The sequence below is a fragment of the Danio rerio genome, chromosome 22 (assembly GCF_049306965.1).
Source record: "Danio rerio strain Tuebingen ecotype United States chromosome 22, GRCz12tu, whole genome shotgun sequence".
In the NCBI taxonomy this organism is placed as follows: domain Eukaryota; kingdom Metazoa; phylum Chordata; class Actinopteri; order Cypriniformes; family Danionidae; genus Danio; species Danio rerio.
Window position 1 is genome coordinate 33,099,853 of NC_133197.1, and position 24,144 is coordinate 33,123,996.

At 35.9% G+C, this 24,144-nt stretch overlaps 1 protein-coding gene across 5 annotated transcripts in view; it reads left to right on the plus strand.

Moving 5' to 3' along the window:
* grip2b (glutamate receptor interacting protein 2b) overlaps nucleotides 1–24,144 on the plus strand; it is a 388,262-nt gene that overhangs the window by 126,127 nt on the left and 237,991 nt on the right. For 2 of the 5 annotated variants that reach the window (XM_068216483.2, XM_073937525.1), the window contains exon 1: nucleotides 5,769–6,166. The exons of the other annotated variants lie outside the window; for them this stretch is intronic. In XM_068216483.2, coding sequence (XP_068072584.1) covers nucleotides 6,031–6,166 — 136 coding nt within the window. In that variant the 5' untranslated portion in view covers nucleotides 5,769–6,030. Of the gene's footprint in view, nucleotides 1–5,768; nucleotides 6,167–24,144 lie in introns of those variants that run through there. 5 annotated transcript variants of the gene reach the window in all.

The window sequence follows — 24,144 nt, forward strand, 5'->3', positions numbered from 1 at the left end:
TTATTTAATTATATAATCATTAGTCATTTATATAATTATCAATATTTCATTTTATTAATCATTAGTTAATGATTTGATTTTTATTTGTAATTTGATTCGGTTTATATTTATTATAATTACTATTTTCATAGAATTATTGCTTCATTATTATTTAATTTTTCCATATTGTTTTAATCTTATGATTTTGGAATTAAGCGACACTTGTTTTCATGAGTAAGAGATGAAAAAATGCGCCCTTTTTAAGATCTGTATTATCTCTGGACAATGTTGTGAGGCAGTAATTTTCAATTGCTGTTGCTTGTCGTATAACACCACTTGTTCCATTTATCCTGGTCAGACGAAAATCTGGTCACTGTGTGTGTGTGGGGGGGGGGGGGGGGGGTGTTTATCATCATCATTACTTTGTCTCCTGCTTCTGCTTCTCTCTGGCTCTCTTATTCAACTCCTATATTGATAGGAGACTGTTAATTCAGTTAATTAAGATTTAAGTATTGGGTGGCTCTGCTGGCTTTTTGTCCTGGGTAAACTGACATTTCCTGGCAAGATCTGGCATCTGGGGCTGGATCTTATTTATCTGGCTTGGAGATGGTGATCTAACAAGACATTGAGGTCTTAAAAGGAAAAAAAAATTGATAGATTAAGTGAGACAGGGCAGCTTAAACTTTATTGAAACAAAGGTTTCTAAAGTAAAAGTACAAAAAAAAAAAAAACAACAACAACAAGTGAAGTATGGTTTTACCCAGAATCGAAATTCTTCGTTTTTAACCCATTCTAGTGCACACACATTTTGAGTAAAAGCACACACACAGTAGGGCTTGCACCGCTACTGGTTTCTGCTAATCGATTTCTTTTCAAAACAATATACTCAAGTTACTCGACTACCCGTGTTTTGAGCTACCAGTTAAAAAGACACAGAGAAATCCGTCTCAAATCACATTTTATTAATTCATAGCTGAATGGAAAGATTTATAGGTCTAACATGAATTGTCAAAACATATAACACAATTATTATTTTTTTTAAGTTACAGTGATATGAAAACAAAAATCTGCATGGAACATTGTAATCTTAACATCTGCATCATAGGCTTCCTGTATGTGAAGCGAACTCCGAGTGCATGCTGTAATACTTTAATAAGTTATTAAAGTAACTTTATTATTTAACAAGTTTTCAATGGTAATAATAACTAGCAAGTAAAACTTAATTACTTAAACCAGTTCGGAAAGGAAAATAGTTCTCATCAACAATACAGCTCACCCGCAAAAAAATAAACAGCCTAAATAAATGAATATTACATAAATAAATAGTTAAAATTGAAAATGCATAAAATAAAATAATAATACTAAAGAAAAAGTTATAAAAGCTGTAGGCTACTTATGACGTTTTAATTTTAGATTTAATGTAGTCTATACAGAAGTCAAAATTATTAGCCCTCCTTTGATTTTTTTCTTTTTCAAATATTTCCCAAATTATGTTTAACAGCAGTGAAATTTTCACAGTATGACTGATAATATTTTTCTTCTGGAGCAAGTCTTACTTGTTTTATTTCGGCAAGAATAAAATTAGTTTTAATTTTTTTTGTATTTTAAGATCAAAATTATTAACCCCTTTAAGCTATATATTTTTTATTCAATAGTCCACAGAACAAATCATTGTTATACAATAACTTAATTACTTTTCCCTGCTTCGGAAACTAAAATAGTTCAACAAGTGACAATATACAGCCAAAGTGAAAATAAATAATAACTATTTATGAAAAAATAAAGAAATAAAATTATTTTTAAAATAATAAATAAAATATACATAGACACAGTAAACAAACAAATTATTACATATTTTAACATGCAGACATCATGTAGAGAAAGTTGTAGACAAAAACAGCAAAACATTAATGAATAAAATGCGCGCCTTGCAATGTTATCATATTATTCTTACCCTGTTTTCGACAGAAATAAGAAATAGAATCTTACTTCATCCAAATTTATAAAGAACACAAGTCATCCCCGCTATCATCCTCTAGCCACAGACTGTCTATGGTCAAGCTTGTGTAAGCGTATGCTTGTGAGAGGGATGCAGGCTTGCTCTTCGCTTTGTTACAAAAGAAAAATTATTTAACTTTGTGTGCTGGCAGGGACGGGAAGAAATGATTTCGCTAGCTTGGATAGTTGAAGAAACCTATGTTCATTGCCATTCAAGTGTATTCCCCATGATGTTAATGTCAGGCATCTAAAACAATATTACGTTTAATTCTCAATTGTAGTTGGCTGCTTAAACCTTGGATGGTGGTGTTTGTTGGGTACATTTATCATTCTGATTTCATTTATGGTAAATGCACACTTGAGTAGACGACTGTTTCTGACCACGCCGACTAGAGGTTGAAGTAGTTGATCGCTCGACTAGGCTATGCAACCCCTAACACACAGTAACACTTATAGTGAGCATACACAGCTATTGCAGCTATTGCTTCCAGCGCCCAGGGAGCAATTAGGGTTTAGGTGCCTTATTCAGCTGGGTATTGAAGATAGAGTGTGCAGTTTATTCACTCATCTCCATTTTCAATTCCTGCTGGGACCAGGAATTGATCCTGCAACCTCTCAATTACAGATTCCAACTCTCTAACCATTAACCGTTCCAATTGTATGTGTACTTGTTTGCTAACTTCTCATTGAAGATAATACCTTACTGTTAACCTTTTGTCTAAAAACGTTCTAATAACAAAGTTCAAGAGTACAGTAGTACAAGCAGACAAGCAAACAATTCCTAAAATATGCACCAAAACATGTTCACTATTTGTTCAATCAGATTAGATTAAACTCTTGAAATTATGCAAATGTAATGTCTATAAAACATTGATAAAATGTCTGCACTATGCTAATCACATAATACAAAGACTTTAGCTACATAATATAGACATTACATTTGCGTACATTTTATTTTTGATATTCGTAAATCTTGTTCGTAACACAACAAATATTTAGTTTTTCTTTTCAGCCCCCAACAGTAAATGCATTTCCTGTCTGATTAGATTTTAGAGCCTCGCTACGTTTTGTTGTGAAGAAAAGTAGGTAATGAACTTTTCCTGTACACGTTTAGCCACTTTGTCGGATTAGCATTGTGTCCTGTGGGTGTTTCCACGGCCTCTGGAGAACATAATGACGTTAATACTTAATTTAAAGAGCTTTCTTTTTACTGCCGCTCTCTTCTGTGTGGGAGGCAGGCAGAGCGAACAGCTGCGGAGAGACTCGTGATGTGGCATTTTCTTGGGAGATGATTTTCCCAAAATGACTTAAAGGGAATTATGAAGAGATTAACGCCTTCTTGGGCCACATCAGCAAACGTTTGTTTGTTGGCGCAGCTGCCAGCAGCTGCATTTGTCAGTGATTAGCAATGTCATTTTGTGGGTGGTTAAACAATCCAGTGGCTCGAGTTTTATAGAGGCGGGACAATGCAAAACAACACCAAACAATGCAGGGCAGGGAAGCTATTAACCCCAACCATTTTTTTTTTTTTATAAACAAATGTTATAAAACCAATGGCTTTTGGCCTACAGGTTCACTTGTGTGGTTTATGAATTTGGACATGATACTTATTTCATTAACTGTTTTGATCCATTGTTTTATAAATATTAGGATTTCAGACATTCTACAATAGTTAATTCATATGATTTTTCTTTAAGATTTCTTGATTTTTTAAAATGGTTATTTGGACAGTAAACATTTCACATTCTATTTTCCACCCATTTTTTATAAATACTATGAATTTATTTTCTCATTCAGAATGGCAAAGAATAAACAATGCAGAGTTAAGTACCATTATCACACACTGTAAAACCCATCAGTCAACTTTGTCAAATGAAATGAGTGTAGTTAACTCAGAATTGACTGAAAGTTAATTCTACTGTTGAAGATAATGAGTTAATTACAGTAAATATATCATTACTTCAACTTAAATGGAGTAAGTTCACAGTACTCTTATAGATTAATTTTTAATTCAAAATGTTTGTTGCAACAGGTTTCCTCAAACGGTTTGGGTTGCCTTAACTTCTTGGGTTTTGCAGTACTCAGTTGGTTTGAGTTCTCATTATTTATCGGGTTTCACTGTGCTCAAATTTCTTCTTTTACTCAAATGGAGTAAGTACACAGTACTCATTAGGATTAGATTTTGAATGTAATTGGTTTGTTGCAATCGGTTTCCTCAAACGGTTTGATTTACCTTACCTTTTTGGGTTTTACCATGCAATAATTATCACACACCACAAAGGGATTTGCTCCTGCAAATGTGACTGATAATCTAACAATCCATATTGTTTGGAAATTTTTGAGAAATGTAGTGAAATTACAGCTGGCCTTATTGTGTTCCTTCTTGAATTGTTTACTTGCTAAGTCATTCGCTACGTCACACACTTGCGCTCTGATTCATTGCTGAATAATCAGAGCACTCTCTTCAGCCACCAGCCCAACACTGATTCTACATTCTGATTTGGGCCAACAAGCACCAACATTAATCCGATGAGATCACACCAAACCAACTGAAGCCGGTCCAACGCTGAATGATGGACCAACAAAGCCCAATGGCCGACCATCACCTTGGTGTGTCCCAGCCTTAGATTCAATGTACTAAACTCTAATGGTGTGTTCAGGACATTGCTCTAGTATGGGCATGATTATGACGAAGTGGTAGTTGTTGGTACAGCTCATCAAACTGGGCTTGGCTCAGTCGGAAGTACAGTTGAATGCCTCCATAATTCAGGTACAGTTTCTGGAGAAGTTGATGAACTAACAGAGCTGGGTGCACCTCTGAAAGGATCTAGTGGACTCAGCGCCGAACAAATCTGCCCCGTTTTTCAGCCTTCCTAAACCACATAAAGCACAGCTACTTTCTCAGTAAAATTAAAGTAGGCCATTTAGCAATGAAACTATAGTCACCAAGCAGATAAAAGCCCCACTTATGATGTGAATCCGCGTCTGTTATGAAATGAATCTGACACGTAAATTCGACCAACGAAGTGAATTTGACTCACAAATGAAGTGAGTAAACTCAAAGTGTTAACCCTTGAATAGCTCAATTTATTTTAGAACAAGCCACATCTGGTGTGAATGCCCCATAAGTGGTCAAATATTTAGTTACACCTTTAAGTTCAAGTACATCTGATATAAACCCAAATTGTACATGTATTTTAGCATATATAGGTAGCCACACAGCTTCCATCGGTCATTTGGTATTTTTAGTTACTCGCCAAATTGCAAGATGACATTTTTGAAATCTAAATAAAGATCTATATAAAAGATCTTATGAGTTTAACTTTTATTGGTATGTTAGCCTATATACATGTAGCCTCATAGGAAACAGACTTAGAAAAAAGTTACAGAACTTTAAGTGGTCAAATATTTGGTTACGTCATTGTTTACGGTCAAGATGATCAATATGTTTAGAAGTCTCAAAAGACCTACAGTATATTCTGTATAAGACCACATTGTACATTTCTGTTAGCATATGTATGTAGCCTCAAAGCTAACAGATTTAAAGCTAAAACCAACCAAAATACCAATCAAATTTCTTCACGTCATCAAGGTAGATCTACCGTTCTGTGTGGCCACTTCACAGTAGGTCCGTCCTCCATCTTAAGGTTAACCCCCCTCCCCTTCCTCCCAAATCTAATGGGGTATTATTAGCTGATTAGAGAGGACCCTCATGAAAAAAGATGAAAGCAAGAGTGAGCGAGTTGGATAGAGCAAGCTGGATAGAGGGAGGGAGGTAAAAAAAAAACCTCACTGCTAGTTGTGCTGTGGAAGCAGTGGGATAAAGCTTCACAGTGAGAGAGAAAGAGAGAGGCAAACTGGGATATATTTCTATTTATTTCCCCCCCTCTGTTCCCGTTTCTTGGCTTGTTGCAAAAAAAAAATAAAAAATCAAACGAAAACTGTAGCATCCCAGCAGCTAGAGCGTCTCCTCGTTCAGAAGAGTCTCTGTGTCTAATGTGACACGTTGGAGTGGAATCGTGGGACATTCGGTCAGGCGAAGCGAAGGAAAGGATGGATAGAGTAAACCGGGTTTTAAACATCGTAAGACAGATGTCTCCCAGGAAAAGGGAACGAGGGTCTCACTGGGAGCCCGAGAGCCCGGAGACCTGCGAGGAGAGTCTGTGCTCTCTCAGCCTTTGCATCAGCGGTAAGACAAGACCACCCCTGGCAAACTTTCTCTCTCTCGCTCTGTCTCTCTCTCTCTGTCTCCCCCTCCTCCCACTCTAATCCTTTTTTCATTACTGCTTTGTGGGATTGATATTAACTTTGACCTGTGGTGTTCTGTGAAGAAGAAAAAACGCTCTCTTGTTTATTCCGTCTGTCTTGCTTCAATTATTACCATCATGTTTCCTCTGAGGGGGAAGAGGGATTGAATTAATGGCGAAACTCTTGAACTTAATGTGGAAGACGCGGTTTCGCATTCCTCGTGCTGTTTCCTAGCCAATTGATTTTGTATTTGCGTTTTAATATTTAATGAGATGGATGTTTTCGTGAGGTGCAGTCATTATTCTTGACTTTATTTATCATCTCGACTTGTCGTCGGTTTTGATAGGGAAAGGTCTGCGGAGATCAGTGGAGCTTCACCGTTATTAATTGAGTAAAGACCATTACTCTTCTTAGAGTTAGGACTAGCATGAGTAATGGGTGTTTTAACAAGAGCACTAACCGATGCATTATTCTCTTCAGGAAGTCTGAAGACACTTAGGTTTTTATGGTTGGTTTTGTGTCCAAATTGATTCGGAGAAGTCAATTTGTTATAATTTTTTTAATTCTTTCATCGCTTGAGGGTTTGAGGAATTGTTTCTAAAAGACTCAACTCTTCTGAAGTTTTTAGTATTTGGTAAAAGGGATAGGTTTGGAGGAGTTTCTGTCTTCTGTGAAGCACACACACATAAAATAAAATAAAATAACTGTGGGGATAATTAGATTTTTTGGTTATACAATTGAAGTCATATAGGGTTGAATAATTTTTGACTTTTATGGAATCATTGTTACTAATTTATGGACAAAAACAGACAAAACTTTCTCTAAAATATATTATGCTCCTAAGATGAATAAGTTGCACACATTCAAAAAGTCGTGAGTTATTCATGAAGTTAACATGTAATTTTGGGGTTATTTAATTCATTTCAGTCTTTTTTTTTTTTTGTGAACGAAATTTGAGGAAAATTCAATAGAAAAATATAAATATTTATTGCCTAAGATGCCTGTATTGTATTAGCGCAATATTTATTACAATTTGTTTTTGACTATACCAAAATATAAACAAATACATAAAAATACCATTTAGACAAATTTAAAAAATGTACAATTTACATATTGGTTTTGATCATCATCATCATCAGTAGTCAATGTATTGTAGTCTCTTGTTTTTTATATAGTAAATAAACCATTGTGCATCCAGAATAAAAATCTGAAATGCTGTAATTTTGTTTTTCGGTAAGCGCCACCTACAGTCACAGAATAAAGTTACATTTCCATTCAACCCATCTGCCAAATATAAAACTCTCAAACTGAACATTTATCATTTTAAACAGCCTTTGACACAATTTGAAGCTCTTTACTAGGATTTTTTAGCATCATTTCATTCGCATATTTAAAGTGCAGACCAATTATTATCCTATCAAACACAATTTTTTTATTTAATTGAAAAAAAAAAAAAGCTGTCATGATCAATTAAGAAAAAAATACTTTTATTTATCTGTTAAATGAAATTCTGTGTACATAGCACAACATTACCTGCACAACCTGATCTATAGTAGTTTTTGCAAATTAATTCGTATGAATTTATATGATCTCATTTCATGCCAACATTTAAGATTTTTTAGAAAAAAAGGCATAAGTCTAGATAATATGGTCACTGAGGCATTCTTTGCAGATTGTACAAATTTATACCGATTAGCTAGTAATTCAACTAAATAGCCACAAATTGCAGTAAAAAACCATCTCAATCTGCAATAACCCAGTAAACCTAAAACATTAATATTAGGTAAGATTTAAATCATGACTTCAGGTGACTGAAATTCATTATCTAGCCAGCATCTAAGGACAATGTTATTTTGATGTCCAATAACGACATTTAATCATGTTGAAATTTGGTTGATTTTAGGCTGTGTTGGAAAGTGAACAAAACCCAATGTCGAGTCAACATCTTAAACCAACGTCATATTAACATCAAATACTGACATTTATTCATCTGGTATCCTGATGTATCCTGCGTCTTTAATGAAGCGTCTCACGTTTACACACAGGGGAGGCTGTCTTGCACCCCGAAGCGCTCTGTAATTACCAGCAAAAATGTATTATTAGGTATCACTGTTATATTGTTCCAGAGACACACACATGTACTCACTATCCTGAAATAGCACTGAATTATTCCCTTGGGAATTAAAGATCAAACCTGGAAGGCTTTTCAGTATGTGTTTCCAGGCTAATCTGCTTTGATTCGATATTGTTGGCATTTGTTCACTAAGGCTGCGATGTCACGACACCATGTTTTAAAAGCTTCCAGACAGTGTTAAAATAGATTGTGCTACAGCAAAGCGAGGTCTAAATATGGCAGTCGAAGTAACTCGGAAACTTGGATGAAGTCGATGTGACAAGAATGAGAGAGTGATCGACTCTGGTCTGCTAAATATATCCTGTCTTTTCTGAAAACACACCTGGGCAATCTTCTTTAACTTTACAAAAATAAATGCTGGAAGAGGTGCAGGGGCTCACAAAAGAAGCTTTCAATGTGTTTTGGATTCACGTTTTTTGATGGTAATGGTAATGAAATCAGTTCCCTTAAATTAGATCCCCTAAGCTCCCTAAAAAGCTACTGACCAATTGGACATTAAACACTTTTGTCTTTTTTTCAAGTTTTTTTCAATTGATATATATATCAGTTTCCCATCCACACAACGTTTCCCATATTTCAAGAAACTTTAATTAATAACATTGTAATGAAGTTGTAGACATATTAATAATAACAACTGTTATTGAGTAATTGTTATGGAGATTATTGAAGTAGTACGTCATGTACAGTAGTAGTAGATGTCATTGGTATAGTAGTAGCAGAAGTAGTAATGGTGTGGTTGTTACAGTAGTAGTAGTCGTTGTTGGTGTAGTAATATCAGTAGTAGATGTTGTTGATGTAGATGTAGTAGAAGTGATTGTGGTGTTGGTAGTAGTAGTAGTAGAAGTAGTAGTAGCAGTAGACGTTGTTGTATTAGTTGTAGCAAACGCTATAGTAGTATCAGTAGTGGTAGTAGTATCAGTATTAGTAGACATTGTAGTAGTAGTAGTCGTGGTTGTGGCTGTAGTAGAAGCAGTAGTAGTTGTAATATAAGTAACTTTCTGTAGTTGTAGTTGGTGTAGCACTTGTGATTTATTATTATTGTTGTCATTTATTACTGTTGTCCTTTCTTTCTTTTTACTCTCATACATTAATAAGCATTGTTGTTTACTCTGACTGGTTTCTTTCTATATGTTTTATCTATATCTGTGACACTTGCTTTATTTATTGACTGTTATTGTTCCTTATGTATGTACTCTGACCTGTCCACCAAGATACCTTTACATGCATACACACACTCACACGCACACACTCAAGCACATACCAGTACATGACTATATTGTTGTTGTTTTTGTTTTGTTTTTGTTTCGTTGCTTTGTATTTGTTATTTGTTGATGTTTTCTTGTATTTGTATGATTTTTGCATATTCTAATAAAAAAAAAAAAAAATTATTAATAACATTGTAACAGAAGACAGCTAGCGAAGTGCTATGTAGGTAAACCTCACTGCTTTGACCTCAAAAAATGCTCAAGCAACAGACGCTAGTGGCCATGGTCTTTAGCTTTCTTGTTAGAGCAACCGACTCCCATGCAAAGAATCGGCGGTTCAATCCCAGCTCAGACCAGGTTGAGTGCAGCACGACCAGTGGGTTACACGTGGGGGCTCATCCGGGATAGGAGTGAGGTTTGTCCCTGTTAAAAAACAGAATAAAAAAGTACAATGAACAATGCTAAATCAAAGTAATTTAGGCTGATACAGTATGTTTAGAAACTATACTCTAATTTTGGCATACTAATCTTGGAACTTTACTGCTGTACCATGGCTGCAGTAGGCACAATGATATTTCGCAGAACTGTTACTAGAACTGTAGAACTGCATCAATGGTACAACTTCCTAGATTATTATGCCAAAATGAGGGAATACTCAGCAGGCACGTAACGTCAACATGACATCAGATTGACGTTGTACCCCAACATTGTGGGGTGTTGCAATTTGGGTGAAAGTTTAAATCGGGTTGATGTCAGAACCCAATGTCAGACTGATGTCGGTGTCCATTGTCGGACAGATGTTGCATTTTGGTCACTTACTAATCCAACCTAAAAACAACCAAATATCAACGACTAATGGTGTTACAGCTTGACATTGAGTGGATAATACCATTAAGGCCAAATCCCAAGTCTATTTTTGTACCCCTACCCCTTTCCTTTTCCCTTGGCCCTTAAAACCAAGGGTTAAGGGAAAGGGCTTCAAAATGTACCCCTGAAAAAAGGGACATCACTACAGCACCTGCATACGTCATCATATGTCGAGATCTCATGCTTCAGATAAGATCAGATGATCGCGACTACTTTAGTTTTTCCTGTTGCTTTATTTTTTTGGTATTTATCTTCAGTAAATCACAAAAGGCATATATTATGTAATCATAACCATCTAATGTGGCAATAAGATCGTAGCTATACTGCGCATTTACACAATGACCATATTAATCTATCTAAACAAACAAAAAAAACAACAATAACATTATAGCAGACACTGTATAAAGCCCATTTCCAGACACTACACATGTCTGACAGGGTATTCCAGTGTCATTGAGTGTCAGAATGTTGTGGGACTGCTATACAGGAGTTATTATTATGGATTATAGGTTTTTAAATTAGCTTTTTCAATAGCATGACGATAAAACATGAACTTGGTTATAAATAATTTAAAAAACTTTTTTTTTTTTTTAAATTTAAAAAACTCGTGCTTGTTTGTTGTAAAAATTCGTAATAATGACAAAAAAGACTAGTTTGTGGATCTCCTTACTTTTCTTACCCCTTGGTTTTGAGTGTGGTCCTGAAATATCTCAGTTTGAAGGGCTATCTACCCCTTCCCCTTTGCCCTACACCTTCAAGCTAAAGATAATTGGGACCTCCCAAATACCCCTTGGGGGTAATAGGAAGGGCTGAGGGGTAGAATTGGGATTGGGCCTAAGACGTCTATAAGACGTTGGAATTTGGTTGCCATACCTGACTAATAAATATCAGTATTCTAACCTAATATTAACATCTATTGACATCGTGTACCTACTGGATAGTTCCTAGACTTATCGGCCTAGAAAGTAGCATCCTTTCATATTCCATCTGTTTTTTAAATGATGTAACTATAGAAAAGTCAAGCATTACACAGCATAACTAAATTCTTTTTACATTTTTTGAGCAAGATGCTAATGGTCTAATTCAATTCTATTATCTATGCTAAGCTAAGCTAAAAGTGCTCCCACCAGAATCTAAGATCGGGTTGTTTAAAAATGGTAAAACGCAACTGTTTAAGTGAAGTTTCACAAACTAATTTTGAGAAAAGCACATTATATGATTGATCATGGCTGGTCTCCCATCTGTTATTATTAGTAAGCGAATCAGATTATTCCAAACTCACAAAAAATAGCCCGTCTAGCACACTCCCTTATCTTCATTTTTTGAAGAATCCCCCCATCCACCTCATCTCCCCCTTTTCCTCCTTTATCAGGGGGAGCTCTCGAGAACTACCTGATCTCATATCCCTTTACATGCTCATCATACAGATGGGAGCCCTGGGCTCAATTATCTTCAAGCTTAGGGTTCTCTCTTTAAAAAAAAAAAAAAATGGATTGTTCCTTTATGTGTTTCTATTGTTGCACATTATAAGTTTGTGTCTGCTTAGAGAATATATTTTAAAAGCTTGTTTTCCATTCTGCACAGTTATTATCTCCTACACTGAACCCTACAGTGCATCTTCTCTTTAGCAACACTTACAGCAAACTTCTCAGTTATATTTAAATCTATATTCTGAACTCTAATGGGTTATGTTCTGCATAAAGTAGAGTGTTACGTTCATACATAATCCCCCTAGTTATTTAAAACATTTTATTTTACATGTAAATGTACAAGTAAAATGTATTTGCTCTGTAAAAACCAGAGAACAATTCTGAACCTGACTTTATACAGTGTTCAGATTTTTGTGCTTTATAGTCTTTGCAAATGAGCACATATTTACTGTACACAGAAAACACCTTTTTTCACAATTAAATCTAACATTTTGTGATGTAAGTCATGTGTAATCAATCCACTGGAGTTATTTTTTACCCTATTAACCTGAAGTGTATTACTCGGTGCTTGTAAAATTGAAAGGACAGGGTCCTCTATAATCAAGATATTCATGTAATCTTTTTATGGATTCAGGTCATTTTAATGTCAATTGTAGCTAAAAAAAATCCATAATGAATATGTTATGAACAGTTATGTTATCATAAAGTAATAAAGTGTTGTTATCAGGCTTTTCCCTTTGCACTTGACCTCGAGGAGCTTTGCCGTTATTTTAATTTGCCATCTCCACCGTTTTAAATCTCATTATGGTGTAATTGAAAAAATTGTATTAGGAAAAGTGGAAGATTAAAATGCTTTGCAGAGACACACTTCATTCCAGCTAGCTTAATAATGGACAAATTACACAATTTGGCCTATAAGTGAAAAGTATTTATTTAATTATTGATACGTTTATTCATTCATTTATTTTCTTTTCGGCTTAGTCCTTTTTTAATCCGGGGTCGCCACAGCAGAATGAACCGCCAACTTATCCAGCATGTTTTTAAGCAGCGGATGCCCTTCCAGCCGCAACCCTTTTCTGAGAAACATTCACACACACTCAGTCACACTCATACACTATGGATAATTTAAGCCTACCCAATTCACCTGTACCACATGCCTTTGGACTGTAGGGGAAACTGGAGCACCCGAAGGAAACCCACGCGGACACAGGGAGAACATGCAAACTCCACACAGAAACGCCAACTGACGCAGTCAAGGCTCAAAAAAGCGACCTTCTTGCTGTGGGGCGACAGCACCACCTACTGCGCCACTGCGTAGCCTGATAATTTTATTGTTTATGCATAAATTTAAGTCACTTTATACACTGTGTAACTTTTGAATGCAATGAATAATATAAATTTGACTTTAAATATATTTAACTTAAAAAAAAGCTTCAAGTAACATTATATTAAAATACATGACTTGTATGGCGAGGCAGAGGCGCAGTATGTTGTGGTGTCGCCTCACAGCAAGAAGGTCGCTGGGTCGCTGGTTCGAACCTCGGCTCAGTTGGTGCTTCTGTGTGGAGTTTGCATGTTCTCCCTGCCTTGGCGTTGGTTTCTGGCACTGGGTTCACCTCTGGGTGCTCCGGTTTCCAGGAGACATGCGGTACAGGTGAATTTGGTAGGCTAAATTGTCCGTAGTGTATGAGTGTGTGTGTGAATGTGTGTGTGGATGTTTCTCAGAGAGGGGTTGCGGCTGGAAGGGCATCCGCTGTATAAAAACTTGCTGAATAAGTTGGGGGTTCATTCCGCTGTGGCGACCCCGGATAAATAAAGGGACTAAGCCAACAAGAAAATGAATGAATGAATACATTAATTGTCCTGAAATTTTATTAAAAATATATAATTATTATCTTTAAAAGGTAACTTTTAAATATTTATTTTGTCTTCAGAAGGCCAATGTTATGTTTTCTTGTACCAGGCAGGATTTGTGCTCTCTCTTGTTCAAGGTCTCAGTTGTACATTCGACTGGTTCTTCAGGTCAATGATCCATTGAATTCAGCCAGCAGAGAAAACCCTATGAAACCGAGTCTCCGGGGATGGCAAAGGGCTGACAAAACACCAATCCACTGCTGTCTTTTGACCTCTGAAGTCTTCAAGTTTGTGTCATTGTGGCTGCGTGTCCTGCTAGCAGATGAGCATAACCGAGCAAAACCATTACGTATATTACACATTCACATGAACCTTCAGAAATCAGTCGAATATTTGGATTTGCTGCTCAAAAAAAAAAAAAAACGTATTATTGCTATTGTTGTTGCTCTAATTATTCTGTTATGAGTACAAAATATTCAGCTTTCTTTTATGAAATAATTTCTAAAACAGAAATTATGTGAATTGTGCTAAAGATTCAGCTTTAAAATCACAGGAAATAGCTAGCATTTTATTTTAACATAATACAAATATTTAAATATTTATAATAAATACAAATATTTAACATTTTTATTGATTTAGGTCAAATAATGCATACTAAAGGAGACCTTTCTCAAATCAAACAAATAAGACATTTACCTGTTAAATAACCTTTGACTGATTGAGTAATGTAATTCAGCCCTTAATGTAACCTGAATATTTTGAATAGCTTTTTTCCCCAGAGCTGTCTCCCTTCTGAACTCTGGCTCATTGACTCTTTTGCCCCCCCACCCCCCCAAAAAATACCTCTCCTCTAACTTAAACTCCTCACAATCACTGCACTGTGTAACATTTGCACATTTAAAATGTGCACATATTCATTAAACCACATTGCACTGATTCGCTGATTTGAACTGTACACACCCACTGCACATATACATTATTAATTATGTTTATCTATCTGCACACTTCTGATTATTAAAGGCAACCTGTACATATATTAATTTACTGTAAATCTCTGTTCATAGCTAATACAAACAGTGAATAATGTTTATAGTACATCTATCTGTAAATATCACCATAGTTTTTCTAGAACTGCACTTTATAACTTATATCTGTATCCTTCACTTGCTGCTGTATCGCACTGCTGGTTAGACCTAAACTGCATTTTGTTGCATTGTACTTATACATGTGTAATGACAATAAAGTTGAATCGAATCTAATCTAAAAATAAACACATTGTAGCAGATTGCATGTTTGTAGCATTAAATTCCATGCTAAAAAATTATTAACTAAACATGTTGCTAGCATGATTTACGGTACTGGCACCATGTTTTAGCACACTGCTAACATTTTAGCACAATTAGCCACACTGGTAAAATCTTTTAAAATACTGTTAGCGTGTTTAAATGTAATTAGGTACACTGCTAATGTGTTTAATACATTTATTGGATGTTTCTAGCATGATTTACTACACTAACAAAATGTTTTAAAACCTTGCTAGCATGTTTCTAGCAGGATTTATCACATAGCCAACTGGTTGTAACACACTGCTAGCATGTTTCTAGCATGATTTATCACATAGCCAACTGGTTGTAACACACTGCTAGCATGCTTCTAGCATGATTTACCACACTGCCCAAAATTGTTAAGACATTGCTTGCATGTTTCTAGCTTGATTTAACAGACTGCCCTAAATGTTTTAACACACTGCTAGCATGTTTCTAGCATGATTTATCACACTACCCAAAATGTTTTAACTCATTGATAGCATGTTTCTAGCATGATTTATCACACAATCAACATGTTTTAACACACTGCTAGCATGTTTCTCACATATTTTAACAGACTGCTAAAATGTTGTAACACACTGTTAGCATTTTAGCACAATTAGTCACACTGGTAAAATATTTAAAAATACTGCTGGCATGTTTAAATGGAATTAGGTACACTGCTGACATGTTTTAGCACATTTATTGCATGTTTCTAGCATGCTTTAACAGACTGCTAAAATGTTTTAACACACTGCTAGCATTTTAGCACAATTAGTCACACTGGTAAAATATTTAAAAATGCTGCTAGCATGTTTAAATGGATTTAGGTACACTGCTGACATTAACACACTGCTAGCATGTTTCTACCATGATTTATCACACTGCTAAAATGTTTTAACACACTGCTAGCATGTTTCTACCATGATTTAACACACTGTCCAACATGTTTTAACACACTGATAACATGTTTTTAGCATGGTTTAACAGACAGATAAAATGCGTTAACAAACTGCTAGCATAGTTTAACACACGTACTAAGATGTTTTATGATGTTGCTAGCATGTTTCTAGCATGGTTTAACACACTATGATGTTTTAACATACTGCTATGTTTTAGCACGGTTTATCACACAGGGAAAATGTTTTAACACACTGCCAGCATGTTTCTACCATGATTTAACACACAACCCAAAATGTTTTAACACATTGCTAGCATGTTTTTGCATGATTTAACACACTGCCCAAAATGTTTTAACACACTGCTAGCATGTTTCTAGCATGGTTACTACACCACTAGCATGGACTCATAGATATTTACATTAGATGTCGCCTACCCTGTTTAGGATCTATGATCGGGAGTTTTCCTGGTGGTTAATATGCAAATATTTTTTAACGTACGAAAATTATAATTTCAGATCACTTTTCTACATTGACGGTTAAGTGATCACACAGGTATTCCTGACAACGAGCTTGTGTTTATGTGCATGGAAAGGTATTATCCTCCCTCCCAGTTTAATTTGATCTAATCCATGTACTGAAACACACTTTCACTTCTCATGCTTTCACTTCTCATTCTAATGGAGCGATTTGTTTGTGAGTGAATCTCCGTTATGAACTACTCGATCACTTAGCTGACAATAATACAAGTTTTTAGCACCACAGCATCTTGTTGTCATATATTATTTACATTGTTTGCTTATTTTATTCAACAAAACTAGCATGAGCCTGGTATTTAGTGCGAGTTAGTGCTACTTTGCTTCATGGTAAATGCAGTAAGTGGCTTTAATATCATCAATAATATCACTTTTTTAAGCACAAACATTTATAACATACACAATTGGAAAAAAACAAAAAAAATCTTACTTATGAAATGTTCTGCCTTTATGCTTTGTTTTCTTTGTTTACTTGTTACTACACCCGTACACAATGCTAAAAGTCCAGCATCTTCAGATGGCACACTGTCTTGACTTGTGCGGTTGAATGACACTTGTCCTGGGAGCACTGTGTAAATGTGGCGGCGCTTTTGACACATGCTCAGGATATCTAGTGTATATATTTATGGCATGGACTAACACATGCTGGCATGTTTAATCATGATGCTATCAGTTTTTTTTAATCCTGAAATACACAACCAAAAGTTAATGCAGCTTTTCTCCCTCCTATCGCCTCCATCCTCATCTCTTCAGATACATCCACAAAACATCAACATTCTGCAAAAGAAAGAGAGAGAAAAAAGCAGCAGCTTTCTGATGCATCATGGGAATGGCGAAGGCGTCCGAGATTTTTTTTGGGAAGGAATCCGAACAGATTTGATTTCGCAGTGAATTTAGAATGATGAATGCTGGCTGCGATGGGGAGCTGCAGGAAATAAGTAATCCTGTTTTATCTAGCTGTGCTGTATTATCATATTATATTAGATGTGATGGATGTCACAGGTGATGATGTGTCTTTATTGCTCAGGGGTTTCTCTTTTAGACCTCAGGAGACTCGGAGATGGTTGACCTACTGAAATCATATTTCTTCTTTTTCTGTTGAGACTAAACTCCTAGAACTTTCAAGAGTCTTTCAACTTGACACAAGTATTTAAACTGCTTTCAGTTTTTTTTCTTCTAATTATTCACACTCAGGATTTTTCTAAAACTGACTCGCACAATTCCCTAGACTCTAATTGGACAATATTTATGACATCATATATCTGCAATATGTAGAGACTTAGCTTATTTGTAGTTTTATCTGTTTCTTATGCTAACCAGTTTTTAATGAGCTACAAGTGTTAAATCATACTAATAAAATGTTGTAATGTTATAAAACATTGTACTAGTGTCCCTAACCATGTTAGAAACACGTAAGCAGTCTGTTAAACATGTTACACATTAGCATGGTAAATATGATAGCAGTTGTTGGACATTCCCTAAGTCTTTCCCGTGTTCAAAAATCAGTCAGAGGCTTCAGATAAATTAAATCTTTTATTATATCAAGTGAACAAAGTTTTCAGAGTTCTGGGCAATGATTGGGCAGTCTAAAGCACATTTTCCATACATTTACACTATTTATTGTTGTCTGTCCTCAGCCCTGCCTAGGGCACTTCATTTGTTTTCTCAACCAATGGTAGGCCACCTGGCGACGCAGTGGCGCAGTAGGTAGTGCTGTCGCCTCACAGCAAGAAGGTGGCTGGGTTGCTGGTTCAAGCCTCGGCTCAGTTAGAGTTTCTGTGTAGAATTTGCATCCTGCGTTCGCGTGGGTTTCCTCTAGGTGCTTCGGTTTCCCCCACAGTCCAAAGACATGCGGTAGAGGTGAATTGGGTAGGCTAAATTGTTCGTAGTGTATGAGTGTGTGTGGATGTTTCCCAGAGATGGGTTGCGGCTGGAAGGGCATCTCCTGCGTAAAAATGTGCTGGATAAGTTGGCGGTTCATTCTGCTGTGGCGATCCGGGATTAATAAAGGGAGTAAGCCGACACAAAAATGAATGAATGAATGGTAGGCAACCTATCACCAGATGTCAGGCAGAAGGTTTCCCTCCCATCAGTGTTTTTCTCCTCTGCATTCGTGTTAAATAAGAGAGCAAGTTGTCAGAATTTTACTTCTCCCTTCTATCACACTATGGAGCAAGATTATATGAGGTTGAGCACACAAACATAAGTTCATTAAATATGATTAAAACATGATTAAAGCGTTAATGCATAAAACAAAGTTAGAAAACATCCTATCATATGCTAAAACTTTGAAACTGCAGTATAAAATGTTAGCAGTCATTCTAGCAATGTTCTAACACATGACATTGATGCCCTAAATCTTGCCATGTGCTAAAACAAAAGCAATGTGGTATAATATACTCTTGTTAGAAACATGCTAGAAATGTGTTAAATCATGTTATAAACATGCTAGCAATGTGTTAAATCAATCATGCTGGCAGTGGGTTGAAACGTGCTAGCAATGTGTTAACATGCTATCAGTTTGCATGATAAAAACAAGCCAATATTGTGTTAAATGATGTTAGTGCTGTACTAAAACATGAATTAAAAACATGCTAACAGTTTGTTAGATCATGTAAGCAGTGTTAAATAATGCTGAAAACATGCTGACAGTGTGCTAAAACATGTTCGTAGTCATGCTAGAAACATGCCATTAATTGCTAAATGATGGTAGCAATGTGCTAAAACTGTTTCGTGTTTCCTAGACATGTTTGCAAAAAATATTTCCTAGAAATGTGTTAAATCATGTTATAAACATGCTAGCAATGTGTTACATCAATCATGCTGGCAGTGGGTTAAAACATGCTAGCAATGGGTTAACATGCTATTAGTTTTCATGATAAACACAAGCCAATATTGTGTTAAATGATGTTAGTGTTGTACTAAAACATGAATTAAAAGCATGCTAACAATTTGTTAGATCATGTAAGCAGTGTTAAATAATGCTGAAAACATGCTGACAGTGTGCTAAAACATGTTTGTAGTCATGCTAGAAACATGCCATTAAATGCTAAATGATGGTAGCAATGTGCTAAAACTGTTTTATGTTTCCTAGACATGTTTGCAAAAAATATTTCCTAGAAATGTGTTAAATCATGTTATAAACATGCTAGCAATGTGTTACATCAATCATGCTGGCAGTGGGTTGAAACATGCGTTTAGTGTGCATTATATAAACATGGCGATATTGTGTTAAATTATGTTAGTAGTGTATTAAAACATGATTAAAAACATGCTAACAGTTTGTTAAATCATGTAAGCTTTGTGTTAAGTGATGTTGAAAACATGTTGACAGTGTGCTAAAACATGTTAATAGTCATGCTAGAAACAAAATAATAAAATGTTAAGTGATGGTTGCAATGTGCAAAAAATGATTTATGATTTATAGACATGTTTCCAAGAAATGTTTCCTGGAAATATGTTAAATCGTGCTATAAACATGCTAGCATTGTGTTACATCAATCATACTGGCAGTTGGTTGAAACATGCTATTAGTGTTACTATATAAACATAGCGATATTGTGTTAATGTTAGTAGTGTATAATGTTAGTAGTGTATTAAAACATGATTGAAAAACAAGCTGACAATTTGTTGGATCATGCATTAAATGATGCAGAAAACATGCTTACAGTGTGCTGAAACATTTTAGTAGTCATGCTAGAAACATAGCATTAAAATGTTAGGAGATGTTAGCAATGTGCTAAAACTTTAATGTTTCCAAGACATGTTTCCTGGAAATGTTTCCTAGAAATTTTATAATCATGCTAGCAATGTGTTACATAAATTATTCTGGCAGTGGGTTGAAACATGCTAGCATAGTGCTAACATGCTGTGAGTGTGCGTGATAGATAACATGTTGTGTTAAATGATGTAAGTGGTGTAGTAAAACATAAATTAGAAACATCCTAGCAATTTGTTAATCTTGTAAGCAGTGTAAGAAATCGGTGTTTCTCAACCACATTTCTAGGCTCCCACCAATTCTGCATGTTTTCGATGTCTTTTTTGTCGGTCACACCCATTACAGGTCTTTCAGTCTGTGCTAATGAGCTGATGATCTGAATCACTGTGATAAATGATGTTGAACATGTTGACAGTGTGCTAAGCTAAAAGTCATGCAAGAAACATAGCATTAAAATGCTAAGTGATGGTAGCAATGTGCTAAAACATGGTAAAACATCCCAATGATACCTTAACTTCTGCTAGCGGTGTGCTAAACCAGGGCAAAATATCCTAATGGTATCCTAACTCAAGTTTGCAGTGTGTTAAATCATGGCAAAAAACATGCTAATGGTATGTTAGCAGTGTTTTAAATCATGTTAGAAACATGCTGCAAATTTGAGGAAAATTTGAGATATTAGTGAGATCTCCGGGTAAGAATTAAGGTTAAAAATGGAGCAAAATGTGTTAGATGAAAATGTGAAGAATGTCTCATCTCTCACCAACCATGAACAGAGCTTCTATTTCAAGTGCTTGACTTAATTCAATCCTAACCAGTCATATCCAGAGTGCGTCAAGTGAAATTAGGTCAGAGTACACTCTTTTCTCACTCTCATTTCTCTGTAGCTTTGATTCACTTATTTGAACAATTAATTTGTATATTTGTGGCCTTGAGTTCTTCATTTTATGGAGCATAAAGCCTGATAAAAGCAGCCGAAGTGTGATAATGGAATGTTCATCATATTTAAATGAATTATGCATGAATATTCATAACTTGCATGATTATTATTCTTTGCCCCTGCCATTTTTATTCTCCCTGTTAAAGAAATTATGGCTTATAAGACTGATCATCAATAGATTGTCTGTCTTCTAGATTTTAGTTTTAGGTCATCTATATGGTTTAAATATGAGCATTGTGCTTGGAATGTTTGTTGATTGACAATGATGAACACCGTAATAGCGGATCCAAATGCAGCATTTATTCAGCAGGATTGTCATACAGGCAGAGATTATAACAGGTTGCAAAACAGTACAACAAGGGTTATCCAAAATCCTAGTCAAGCAGGCAAAGGGTCAGGCTACGCAGCTAAGGATCAATACATGGAAGAACAAAGGTGGGGCTCGGAACACGGAAGGTTAGACAGGAAAATACTCAGACATGAAAACATTACAATATAGCAAGGCTAAGTCCTGAGGTGTCTGTGCGTGCAGCTTAAATAGTCTGTGTTATCAGTCCATGACAATCCTTTGGTGGTGTGTGTGCTATGAGTCAGGATCAGGAACATGTGTCTATGAGCGGAGTGCATGTATGGAGTTGTCCATGAAATGGCAAATCTGTAGTCCATCAGAGCTTGTGTTTTCCAGCCATCTATGGTGTTTTAGATCGCTGGTGATTGTAACAGTGCTAAGTGATGTTTTGTAAACAAATTTCGGGAGGAGCATGCGCAGAAGTTTCAGTATCGAATACGTCATTGACAATTATTCCATCATCAAATCAGTTCTTGAACAACCCCTATATATACCAAAGCTGTCTTACCTGCAGCATCTCACGACTTTAGCCTCCCTCCACCACCCCGTCACCTCACTTCTTGCATTGCATTCCCGGGGGGAGCGTTTTGGGGCCGGGCTAGATACTTCGCTCGAATCCCAACTCTTTGTTTCCTGATAAGGGGAATAACTTGAGTTGGGGTGTCTCCTCGAGCTCAGAGCCCTCCCCCAGACAGCATGCCAAATATATTTTATACTTAAACGAATGCAAGTGTGAACTTGTGAAAGGCAGCATCTTGATTAGTTTATTCTTATAAAACAGTTCTTCAAATCACTGAATTCATAAAAAATGAACTGTATTGTGATTTTTTTTAATCATTTGTTCCAAAGTTTTATTCAAATGACCATTTCATTCAGAATTTAAAAAGACAAAGTGTTAATGAGTGAAGCTTTGGAATGAAAATTTACCCACTGTTTATTCCTCCTCAAGTGGTTCCAAACCTTTGTGAGTTTCTTCTGTTAAACACAAAAGCAGATAATTTGAATTAAAATGAAAACCTGTAGCCATTGACATCCATCGTAGAAAAAACTCCACTATTACAATTTAATGGTTACAAGTTTCAGCTTTACTCAAAACAAAGAATAAACAGTGGCTTTTTCCCTGTAAAAAAGGTCTACTTTACCTGTAAATCCATGACAAAAGAAAGTAGTGTTACTGAGACTCTCTATGGTTGTTTTTATTATTAATTAACTTTTATTTTTTTATGACGTTGAACTGTTGTTTAAGCATATCACACAAGTAGCACTGTGAGGTATCTGTATATCAGCACTGCTGTGATTCCCTACAGATGGAAACAGTGGTGCTGATATACAGCCAGACTGTAGAGCTACTGATTTGATATTGCTCATACAATACATATAATTACATACCAGATATTTAAACAAAAAACACATTATTGTGCTTTTCCCTTTACCGTATTGTGCTTTTTACAGTTATCGTTCTTTAAAAGAGCTCTTAGGTCTTTCAAGCAGACTTTGCCTATTGATCCTTCTTCAAAATTGAATATTAGGGGTGATTGAGCTTTAGCCATATCCACACCTGAACTATTACCAGGTCACCAATTCACATGAGAACCACTGTACATCAGCATTACATATATTTAAATTAAAGTTAAAAACAAATCTCTTTACTATGGTCTGCGACTTATGATGTGATTTGGACAGTTAATGATTTGGGATTTGAACTTGTAATCGAAAGGAGCTGAAGATGCGGGGAGTGTTTTAAGGTCCACGAAACCCCCCTATTTTAGCAGGATGTTTTCACACCACTAATTTGGAAAAAGTCAGGAAAGTGGGCGTGTCCAGCTCTGTTTAGGGGTGAGTGTCGGAGGAGGGAAAGGTGCATACAAATTTGCATAAAAATGGGAGTTCCTGTTTGGGCATGCGCTGATTTTCACAGAGGCAAAACAAACACACAGTCGCAGGGATGAAAGACACTGACTGTGTTTACATGGACACCAGTAATCAAATTATTTGCCAACTTTAAAACTTTGATACAGCATGACGAATGAGTGAAAAAAACCCTCCGCATTTCTCGGTAACTTAGATGCACTCGGTAGGTAGCGTCAGAAAGCCGTGTGTGTATAAACTATCCTCTCACAAAACGCAACTTCTTCCACTTGTTTTGACAGCACAACATGGCATCTCTCTGCCGTCTGAACACTGTAAAAACACAAGTAAAAACAGATTTGAAGCTATTATGCATATTAATGAAGTTGCACCACATACACAATAGAGCATGCTGATTGGTTTGAAACAAGTCTTTCTCATGAATGAATGCTGCACACTCAGAGACGTCCCGATGTACTCACCGGTACAGACATCTAGTCTACATGCTGAACTACATGCAAGTATCTAATCAGCGTGACGCAGCTTCAATAATTAGTTTAAAACTGGAGGAATATTTGCTCGAAATAACGCAAAAACAACCAATTTTCACTTTTTTTGCAAAATATATTTGTCCTAATAGTGTTTTTATAAGCATGGAACACATGCCTGTCAACAGCTCAAAAAATGTGTTTTGTTGTTTCGTGACCCTTTAAACAACACTTTCTCCATCTTCAATACCATAGTTTTTATTATTAGAGTTTACTAAGCAAGGCAACGAACCCCTATTTGCTCATTGTGTTTTGGATGGGTTAAATGCAGAGGACTTATTTTAAGT